The 12,068-nt window shown below is 33.9% G+C and overlaps 1 protein-coding gene across 7 annotated transcripts in view; it reads right to left on the reverse strand.

Moving 5' to 3' along the window:
- LIPI (lipase I) overlaps nt 1-12,068 on the reverse strand; it is a 69,965-nt gene continuing 57,897 nt past the window's right edge. For 6 of the 7 annotated variants that reach the window (XM_058731740.1, XM_058731739.1, XM_058731744.1 and 3 more), the window contains one exon: nt 1-568. In XM_058731740.1, coding sequence (XP_058587723.1) covers nt 478-568 — 91 coding nt within the window. In that variant the 3' untranslated portion in view covers nt 1-477. Of the gene's footprint in view, nt 569-6,834; nt 6,941-12,068 lie in introns of all 7 variants that reach the window. The other variant, XR_009262252.1, reaches the window with a different exon arrangement.

Below are 12,068 nucleotides of genomic sequence, written 5' to 3' on the forward strand. Positions count from 1 at the left end.
TGTGCTCCATAGAAATAAATTTATTTACAATGCCAAATAAATCAAATATATCTCTAAATGCCAAATAGATCACTAAACACAAGGTGGATTTATGTTTACCAAATTTACATTAATCCAAGTGACTTCTCCAAGTGACAAATTTACAATTAAAAATACTTCTTTTATGACTGCAGTTTGACAAGTAGAAAATGATAGTTTAGACAGTGTATTGAAACAATAGGCTTCTCTTTTTTCTAAAGACATATTATCTATTAAGTAATTAAGGGAAACATTTAATGATAAACATTTGATTGAGGTAAACAGAGATAAACAGCTTTTAGAATATATTCAGAATGCTTTACTATATGCATTTTAACATTTTTCTGTATTTTTTATTTTTAAAATTTATTCAGGAAGTAGAAATATGTGAATCCCAGATTGAACAATGCCTTCATAAAGAAATGCTGATTACATTGTTCCCATTTACAAGTTCTTTAATCACAAACCGAATCCTGATGTGCATGTGCTTGGATCGAGAAATAATTCCTCATTTCCTTTAAGAACAAAATTATATATGCAAAGTGGTGGTCTGTGAAAAAGCAAGGGAGAGAGAGAAATAATTATTAATAAAAAGCAACAAAGTTTATTTTTTTCTCATAAACATTAGAATATTCAATGCCTGTAATTAATTAGTTTTCCAAATGCAGGGAAAAATCTATAGCATCCTTTCCATTCCATCTCACTTGGCTACACAGGGATGAAGTAGACACAATATTTATGAGAAAGAAAAAAACTGTGTTTCAAATTCTTCTCTCCTTGATGCCTCTTTGGGATACTAACTTTATATGGGAAATATTTTTGGATACTGAAATAGCTGAAGCCTGAACTCAACTCTTAGTGGCTGGGCCACTTTTTCTACTGGGAGAGCCACCATGAAAGAATGGAGCTTAACTGCATAGACAAATTCTGTCAAAATAATGTAATCATTCCTTTTTTCCACCTGCTAAAATGGAAGTAATAATGAGTAAAGAATTCTGTGTCTTGGAGAGATTGTGTATTTAGCATTTGAATATTTCTGAAAAGTCAAATCACTGTGGTGAATCGAGCATCTTGTCTAGTTTTTATCTCCCATTAATGTCTTAAAAACTTTCAAAACAGGTAATCAAGGAGGATAAGAAAAGATAGGTTAAAGTTTAGGAAAGGAGCTAAAGAAAAGATGCATTGCTCTAATTCACGATACACATTGCTCCCAGTCTCCTTCTAGCTTGCTTGAGACACCACTGAACAAGTTTTTAAAATATTCAACAGCACTTTTAGTCAAGTTATTCATTTTTAGATAAATCAATTTTCTATGTCTGCAAATTTGATTAAAATAATAAAATATAGACATACTCATTTTTAATTATAAAAACTGAAACAGAATACTAGAGTATCTTCTATTTGAAATAATAAAGGCACCTTGGAATTTTAATTTTAATGCTATAACAGTGAATATAAAATGATAATACTTCAATCATAAAAATTTTAGGTGTTAGCAAAAGTAGTTTTTTGTCACATTATCAGAGATCATCAACCTTCCTTCATTATTAAGAAATAGGTGTAGGAATGACTTTACCACTTCTCCAAACAAATGTATATATACTCGTGTCAATTCTTTACCTATGCCGCTATACCGCTTATCCATTGAATGTGACTTCACTGTTCTGGACCTCCCTGATCTACCTCATTTTTAAGTTGTCATAGTAGAACAAGTGTGTCATTAGACTTATTAATAGGCAAATTACCTCAACCATTAAGTAATTATTCTATTCAAATATTTATAATATAAAGACAAGTGTGGTTTTACTTGTTTTCTACAATAAAATATTACAATATGTTCAATCAGTAATATAATAAATGCATATTTTTGAATTAAATATTCTACATTTTACAAATCTTTGCAAGCATTACAAGTCAGCTGGGGCAGGTTTATAATACCTACCAAAAGTTAAGTTTCATCAAAATGTATGAGAAATATTAATTTTCTTTGTTTTTACGTTGTGAAAAGCCTGTCTACTTCCTCTGCCAGGACTCTAATTTTGACATCATTTATTCTATGTTATTAGTTCCTACTCTCCAACCTATAAAATTTTTTTAAAACTATAATTTAGAAGAAAACTTGTGTTATATATTGAACTACCATGGGGAGATTATTATATGTTTACTTGTTTAGTTTTAAAAAGAACACTGAATATTGCATTTCAAATGCTTTACTTACCACAAATTAGTGAGATAAATACATTACTTTGATTATATAAAATAACAGAAGAAATCTAGTGATAAAAAACTCTAAAATTCAAACATAGTTCATTTTTTAAAAACTTAAATCCATGTATTATTCCAAATTACAAAAAATACATGTACTTCCTTATTTTAAAAAGGTCCCTAGGGCCTTTGTACAATAAATCACCACATCCAAGCTTATCATACTGTTTTTAAAAGTTACTTAAGGTTCTCAGCACTAATTCAGGTGCTTGTTCCCACCTGCCAGATGGGAAAAGCCAGTATTTCACAGGTCACTGGGGAAGGCATATGGAGGTTCTTGCCTCAGTAGTGGGAGTAATTAACCCTAAACTACTCCAGGACTGCCTAATAAATCTTGAAAACAGGACCCGAAAAAAAATCAACCTGTTTATAAGAGCTTAAGTGCATCTTCAGAATAAACCTGAAGAATATTTATAGGAATATAAAAATATAGAGCACCCAACATAATAAAATACACAAAAATCTATCATCTAATCAAGAATTACCAAACATGCAACGAAGCAGGAAAATGAACCCATATGAGGGTTATCAATTGGAACCAACCCAAAACAAAGCACAGATGTGAGAATCAGCAGGGGACATTAAAGGAGTTATTATAACTTTATTTCATATGTTCAAATAGTAAATAGAGAAATGAGAAATACAAAAAGATGCTAGTCAAACTTGCAGAGGTGAAAACTACAATGTCTGGGATCAAAAATACCCTGGATAGGATTAATATCAGATTAAACATTGCTGAATAAAAGAACAGGAACTTGAAGACATAACAACAAAAGTATTCAAAATAAAATACATAGAGAAAATTAAATATAAAAATTATCAGAGCATCAGTGAGCTGTGGGATAACTTCAAGCAGCCTAATGAACTTGAAATTAGTGTCCCCAAAGGCACAGGAGAGAGGGGGGACATGGAAAAATGTATTTTAAAAACTAGTCACGATTTTAGATGAAATTTGATGAAATCTATAAAACTATGGGTCCAAAAAAGGTTAACAAATACCAAACACAAGAGGTATGAAGAAAATTACAAGTAAGTCACATCATAATCAAACTGCTTAAAATCAATAGTAAAGCGATAATAAAACCAGCCAGTCAGGGGCGGTGGGGGTGGGGAAGACATATTATCTTTACAAGAACAAAGGAAGGATAGCAATAGATTTCTCATTAGGATCAATGAATAGTAGAACACAGTCCAGCAACATCTTTAACTAACTGAAATTAAAAAAAAAACAAAACTGTCAAACTAGAAGTCTATACCCAGAGAAACTATTTTTCAAAATCAAGGCATCACAAAGAATTTTTCAGACACATAAAAGTTGAAAGAATTCACACCAGCAAACCCAGACTACCAAACCAAACCAAACCAACAATAAACCTTAAAGGAACTCTTTTAGTCCAAAGGTAAATTACACCAGATAAAAATATTCATCTGCATAACAGAAGTGTATCAGAAATGGTAACTATGTGAATATATAAATATATAAGACTTTTCCTAATTATTTATATCTCTTTAATAGATTGACCCTTTAAACAAAAATGATATAATGTATTATGGAATTTTTAGCATATATCCAAGTAATATGTCTGCCAACAACAGCACAAAAGCCAGGATGGGAGAAATGGAATTATACTACTCTCAGGTTCTCATGTTAAATGTGAAGTGATAAAATTCCCTTGGAGGTAGACTCTGATAAATTAAGGATTATAATATGAACCCCAAATAAACCACCAAAATAATCAAAGAGTTAATAACAATAATAATAAACCCAGAAAGGAAATAAAACATAATCCTAAAACTACTCAATTCATCCAAGAGAAGGCAGACAACGACAAAACTGGGAACAAAGAACAGATGGGACAAATAGAAAAGAAAATAATAAGATGACAGGTTTAAACTCAACCATATTAATAATCACATTAAACTAACTAATCTTTATACCCTCAATTAAATGGCAGAGGCCATCAACATCATGTGTCATTTGAGAAATCCAAATTAAAAACACAAATTAGTAATGAGAAAATAAAAACCAAACAACAAAAAAACTTGATGATGATGCAGGAGAGCAAAGGAACTCTGCTAAATGTTGACAGGATTGCAAAATGTACAGTCACTTTGGAAACCAGTCTGGCAGTTTCATATGAAGTTAAACATACACTTACAGTATGACCCAGCGATTTCACTGCTAGGTATTTATCCAAGAGAAATGAAAACTTATGTTCACATAAAAACCTACATGCAAATATTTATGTTGGCTTTATTCATAGATAGATATCAAAAACTGTGAACAGACCATATGTCCTCAAACTGGTGAGTGGTTAAACGAACTGCGGTAGTCATCAATAACATTCCATTGATATAAGCAACAAAATGCATGAATTTGGAATGTTTGAAGCTGAATGAAAAAAGCCATATTTAAAAGGCTGTACATACTGTATGATTCTGTTTATATAATGATCTGGAAAAGAAAAAACTAGAGACAGTGGTTGCCAGAGAGTGGGAGTGGGTAGTGGGGTTGAAAATAAGGGGGCAGCACAAGGCAGTCTTTGTCATTGATGGAAATGTCCTGTACCTTGAATGTGATGGTGGTGTATGACTCTATGAATTTATCAAAACTCATAGAACTATACACCAAAGAGTACATTTTACTGTTAGGTAAAATTTTTAAAAGTAGATTTAGTCCCACTTTTCGCAGGAAGTCATCCCAGGTCACTTCCACTAGAATATTCCTCTCAATCCCTAAGTTCAAAGGCCCTACTCTCCTGGAAATGCCCTGAAGGAACGATGCTGTAGTCTCTATCAGAGTTTGTTACAGAGAGATAATTACTGGTTGAATGCATACACAGTATATCTGGGCCATACGGCGTCCCACTTTTATAACTCACGTTCCCAATAATTTGGCAGTGCTAATTCTCATTAATTGCACATTATCTGTAGGGACGGATCTAAATAGGAAAAGCAACTAAACAGTTATGGCAATTATCTAGGTAATTAAACTTAAACTATACATTTCATCCAAGCATCTGTTAGCACCCTCAACCAGCAGGGAATGCTGTGTTTTGCTAACCACCCACAAGTTTTTTTGTTTGTTTTTTTGTTTTTTTTTTCCTCATGAGTAGAAACAACTGTATCTAAATTGTATAAATTTGGTAAATTTTCATAGTCTATTCACTGTTTATATTTTACATAAAAGTTAAAATTACATGCATGCTTATTTTTTCTCTATAGCATATTCGATTACATTACCCTATTTTTACTGATTAACCAATGAATGAATTGTGTACAATATTTGTCCGTATAAAAATGATTAAGAAAATAGGGATTGACATATAATAGTGGACACATCTGTCTGCTTTTACCATTTCTTTTCCCCTTATGACTCAGAAAAGAGAAATGCATGGAAAAAGTCAACTCTCTACGGCTCGCCAACAATCTGTATGAAGGTGTGAACATCATGTGCTAAGGTGCAAGATTTGAAACTGTTCTTCATCCTTGATGTTCCTTCTATGAATGTAAAACAAGGAAAATTGTTTACCGTGCAGATAGTTGTCTCTGCACAGAAAATCAGTATCTATGATAAGCAAGCACTGAGGGAAAAAAAAACAAAATACTCAACAAAACAGGAAAGACCAATTTGAATGTTCCACAAAAGACAGAATATAATGGCAGCCACTAACTTACATTTTGGAAGAAAAAATTGCTTCTAATCAGGTCCAAGGTACTGCACAACCCCAAGTACATTATGTTCACATTGTTATCTATGTAAACAGTGATTCTCCCAAAGCTACTGCAGTGGATAAGCTTCATGATTCTACACAGAAAGCCTGCTTATAATTTAACATAAATAATCAGAGTCAGGGGCGTTTGCATGGCTCATTTGGTTAGGCATCTGACTGTTGGTTACCACTGAGGCCACGATCTCACAGTGTGTGGATTCAAGCCCCGCTGTCAGCACAGAGCCAGCTTGGGATTCTCTCTCTCTCCCCACCCCTCTCTCTTGGCCCCTCCCCTGCTCATTCTCTCTCTCTCTCTCTCTCTCTCTCTCTCTCTCTCTCTCTCTCAAAATAAACTTAAAAAAATAATTAGATTCATGATTCAGTTATAACATGTGTGATTATTAGTAAGCATGACAAAATATTAACAGTGGTATCTCTTAGTTGTAACATTAAATTTGAATTAAATTGCCTGAATACTCCATAATGGAAATAATTCACTACATTAATTAATGAAAAAAAATGTTTATTCCTATAAAAATAACAGCAACTAAAACAAAAGAAAACAAGAACATTAAAAACCGAAGAAAAGCCAGGCTTCAAATCATTGCAAAGGCACTTCTAGGCTTAGAAACCGTAGATGTGCTATACAAAACCCCTCCGTTTCTGTTCCTTTACTAATAAAACAAAGAAAATACCTACCTCAGAAAGGTGTTGCAAGGATCGCAAAAATAATGTCTGGGATGTAGTAGATCTAAACAAATTTAGCCACTATTATTCATCTTGAAAGCAGCTTACTAACAGAAAAAAGAAAACTTTGGGATATCTCTTTCATGCCTACCTCTTCAAAGAAGTCATCTTTCTTTGGTACATAAGAATTTTCCCTTAAATGGTATACATTATACAAAACATGCACCTAAAAAATCCCTTCCATGTGTGCTAGTTCCCTAAAAAAGAAAGTTAAATTACATTTAGGGCAAATAATTTGGACAATAAGTTCCACTTTATGAGATGAAATTGCAATCAATGCGAGTTTTCTTCTCTGAAGTTCTTAATAGTCTCAGAGTCTTCCTATGTCCCCAACAAAGCCACTGGGTGAAGATTCTGATCACAGCATTATCAGAGAGGATAGTGTGGGAAAGCGAATACAGAGTTTGTGTAGGAAGTTTCAAAAGGACTACAAAAGGAAAGTTTTACAAGAAGGTAGAAGGATATATATATGGAGAATGAGACAGTTTCATAAAAATATTGGGAATGAGGCATTTTAAGGACGAATTGCTTTAACAAGACAAACAGATCTCTTTCATGTAATTATTGGCTTGGTCAATCTTTTGCTTTAGCTGTGTATTTACAGGTGAAATGGGGTCTAAGAAAAGTTAAATTAGGGACCAAAAAGAGAAGAGAAGAAAAATGAGAAAAAAGGGATTGCTTTAATTGGCCATCTATTATCATCCAAGTATAAACTTTATGTATATTCTGCCACTGAAAATATTTAGAGCAAATTAAATCACAAGACAAATATACAAAAAAAACAATTGTTTTATGAACAGTAAGGACTGACTGAAAATATATTTGTTTGTTATATATTTATGTAAGGTACTTTTAATTCAATGTTGTTAAGATTTCTATTGCTTATTGGATATTTGTGTAATAACTATAAACTGCACCTAACAGCATAGTGAAAATATATATGTTGTACCTTTTATGATTACAACTTGAAAAACCCTGATTACGTTGTCCAGTTTTACAATTGCAAATTGGAATTATGTCATCATAACTTTTAAGCAAATTAAAGAGAACCACTTATTTCAATTATCAAATATTTTAAAAATCCTTATATAACTGCAAGAGAATTTTAATCTAAAACAATGTTAGGAGAATATTAATAAAACTATCTTGTCCCTTAATAATTAAAAAACTGAATTTCTAAAAATATTTAGGTATAACATTTTTGTTCAATAATGACTCTAATAGTATATAATATGAGAGTTTGTGTGGTTGGGTGGCTCAGTCAGTTGAGCATCCAACTTTTGATTCCGACTCAGCTCATGATCCCAGGGTTGTGGGATTGAGCCCCACATAGGGCTGTGAGCTGAGCATGGAGCCTGTTTAAGATTCTCTCTCTCTTTCTCTCTCTCTCTCTCTCTCTCTCTCTCTCTCTCTCTCTCTCTCTCTCTCCCTCTCTCTTCTCCTGCCGCCTCCCCTGCTGTCTTGTTCTCTCTCAAAGAAAATAATAGAAAAGAAAGAAAAGAAAGGAAAGAAAATAAAAGCTCATTTCCAGTCGTCCTAAAACTACTTAATTCTCTCTTCCTCTGCCCCTCTCCCCCGCTCTCTTGCTCTCTCAAAGAAAATAAGGAAAGGAAAGGAAAGGAAAGGAAAGGAAAGGAAAGGAAAGGAAAGGAAAGGAAAGGAAAGGAAAGGAAAGGAAAGGAAAGGAAAGGAAAGGAAAGGAAAGGAAAGGAAAGGAAAGGAAAGGAAAGGAAAGAAAAGAAGGGAAAGAAGGAAAATGAAAGGAAAGGAAAGGGAAAAGAAAAAGCTCATTTCCAGTCATACTAAAACTACTTAATTCTCTCTTCCTCTGCCCCTTTTCCCCACTCTCTTGCTCTCTCAAAGAAAAGAACAGAAAAGAACAGAAAGGAAAAAGCTCATTTCCAGTCATCCTAAAACTACTTAATTCTTATATGAGGTGTAGCTTACATTACATATAGAAACACTATATGCATACACTACTCACACAGTTGACATTGTTTTGGAGTTCCTGACCCATATCACCTCTCAAAATTACAGTGACCTAGAGAACATCATTTGGGGACATAGGAAAAAGTGGGGTGTGGATATTGAAGATGGAGGACAGGTTTCAAGAAGGATGAACAAATTTTGGGAAAATGTAAAATGAGTTATGTCAAAATTGCTACCTGTAAACACCCTTCAGAGTTCTAGAGTTCCAATCCTCATATTCCCCCAAAGTACTGCACGGGTCGGCCTTCAGCCAGACAATTTCAAAGACACAAATGCAAGGTTGAAGACTTTAGCACAAATAATGTAACTGTAAATGGGTTTTCTAAGATTACTCTTTAAGTTGAAGACAATACTGTTGCCTTTTCCTAACTAAATACTCTCATTAAATTTAAGTTCCATGTATAGTATTTTCAAAAGAATCTGGAAACCATTCAACTAAATGCAATACTAAATAACTAGAGAAGTTATCAGGAAGTAAGTAAAGCATTCAGGCAAAAGCTACAAAATTATTGATTGAAATATTTAATTAATTTGAAAAAGTACAAAATGTCTAAATGTATTTATAAGCCCTCCAAGATATACTGGAGGAAATTATTTGAGGAGTTACTACAATGTTCAATCTCAAGTTGTTTTACAGGCAAAATATTACATTGTAGCCATCCAGAACAATAAATATAACCACTTAAAAAACCTAACTTACCCCCAAATTGTTTAAAGTATCTTGAAAAATCTGAATTTGAGTACTCCCACTTAAATATTCATTTTTTGCCTTCATTCACAGGTTAATTGCATCTGGCAAACAAATTTTGATTTTTTTTTTGTTAAACCAATATGTAACTTTAGTAGGATACGTTACAAGCCAATGTACTTTCAATTAATGTTTTGCTCGATTTATCAAAATATTTTCAGTTTTTCTGTAGTGTCCTGTTATTTTTGCCACCAAGCATCTATTCCCTTTCAGGTAATATAATCTTCTTTGATAATATATCCTTTATCATTCTTTATCCCACTCTCAATATATAAACTTTGATTGAATTTGATTCCATCTTGTTTCAGAGTAAGCATAAACCAAAGGACTTATTTCCCTGGCCAATCAGAAGAATCTATTTCCTTGACCACAGTGTAAGGTTCAAAGGTATGTACTTGCCCAAAGTCAGTGAGATGCAAGGAGACCTTAAAATCTTTTCTCCACCCATCCTCATGGGATTAGAACTTGGAATCAAGTAGCAGCCAAATTGGTATTCTATAGACAGAGTATGAAGCAATGTGAATGGTAAAGCCAAGAGCTAGCACAGAACTGTTCTTTGAATGCAGCCAAACCAGGAGGCATATCTTCCATGGGATTTTCAGATATGTCTGGCTACATGACTCTTTTATCTTTAGGGACTTGTAGTTGGATTTTCTGTCTTTTGTAGTAGGGAGTTCGCTTGTTTGTATTATCTGCTATACAACATTGTGCCTATAGTAAACATTATCGTATTGTGCACTTAAAATTTGTTGAATGTAAATCTCATGTTAAGAGCTCTTACCACCGCAACAATAATAATAAAAAAAAAAAACAATAGACAACTGAGCGGGTGGTGACAGAGTTTGCCTTTTGCTTCATGTGAACTCTGAGCAGCAGGGATAAGGTCTTTAATGAATAAGCCATTTGGTGAAACAGGTAAGGGGGAAGCACTTGGCAGAATGTCCACAGCTATTAGAAAGTATATTTGTTTACATCTTCATTACACATTATTTATACAACAAAAGAAAAATAAAACATAAAATAAAAAGCTCAGATCATTTTTGTAGTTTGTACATTTTCTCTTTTGTGTCCTTGTCTGTTTATCCTCGTAATATATTCATCCTTTTATTACTGATTTGTAAGATATCTTTTTTAATTAATTATTTTTTCAGCTTTATTGAGATATAACTGACTTATAACACTGCGTAGGTTTGAGGTATACAACATGTTGATTAGATACACTTATATATTACAAAACAATTACCACCATTACCATTTTTTGGTAGACAACATTTAAGATTTACTCATAGCAACTCTCAAGTATATGATACAGTACTGTTAACTATAATCACTACATTATACATTATAACCCCAGAACTTATTCATCTTATAACTGGAAATTTGTATTTTTTTACCAATATCTTACCTTTTTATCTGCCCCTTAGGCCCAGGTAATCACCATTCAAGTGTCTATTTCTATGAGTTGGGCTTTTTTTTTTTTTTTTTTTTTTTTTTTTAAACGTTTTTTATTTATTTTTGGGACAGAGAGAGACAGAGCATGAACGGGGGAGGGGCAGAGAGAGAGGGAGACACAGAATCGGAAACAGGCTCCAGGCTCCGAGCCATCAGCCCAGAGCCTGACGCGGGGCTCGAACTCACGGACCGCGAGATCGTGACCTGGCTGAAGTCGGACGCTTAACCGACTGCGCCACCCAGGCGCCCCGAGTTGGGCTTTTTTAGATTCCAGACACAAGTGATACAGTATTTATGCTTCCCTGATTTATATCACTTAATATAATGTCCTCAAGGTCCATGCATGTTGTCACAAACTGCAGCATGTCCTTCTTTCTTCTTTCCTCTATGATGAATAACATTCATACACATATGCACACATACATATAGTGACCCATTCATCCATTTGATGGACACGTCAGTTGCTACAACATTTAATCTTCCACTCTATGAAGATTTCTTTGAACACTTGCAGAATTCTATCTTTTTTTAAAAAGTTTATTGATGTATTTATTTTGAGAGAGAGAGAGAAAAAGAGAGAGAGAGAGAGAGAGAGAGAGAGAGAGAGAGAATCCTAAGCAGGCTCCATGCTGTCAGTGCAGAGCCCGATGAGGGGCTCAATCTCACAAACCATGAGATTAAGACCTGAGCCGAAATCAAGAGGCATACACTTAACAGACTGAGCCACCCAGGTGCCCCACAGAATTCTATCTTTTAAATTTTTTCTATGTTTATTTTTGAGACAGAGACAGAGCATGACTGGGGGAGGGGCAGAGATACAGGGAGACACAGAATCTGAAGCAGGCTCCAGGCTCTGAGCTGTCAGCACAGAGCCTGATGTGGGGCTTGGTCTCATGGACTGTGAGATCATGACCTGAGTCGAAGTTGGACACTTAACCGACTAAGCCACCCAGGAACCCGCAGAATTCTTTCTTTATCACCAAATTTTAAAAAATAAAATATATAAGAGTGAGTCTAAAGATTGGTCTCTTTTAGTTTCTGGTTCTTAGTTTACTCTATCAATTTGTCTTCTTTTGAAGACAGTTTTCTTGTATCACATCTGCACTTAGTTCTTCTGTTGTGTCTCCTCTTCAACA

The sequence above is a fragment of the Neofelis nebulosa genome, chromosome 5, assembly GCF_028018385.1.
Source record: "Neofelis nebulosa isolate mNeoNeb1 chromosome 5, mNeoNeb1.pri, whole genome shotgun sequence".
Classification (NCBI taxonomy): Eukaryota; Metazoa; Chordata; class Mammalia; order Carnivora; family Felidae; genus Neofelis; species Neofelis nebulosa.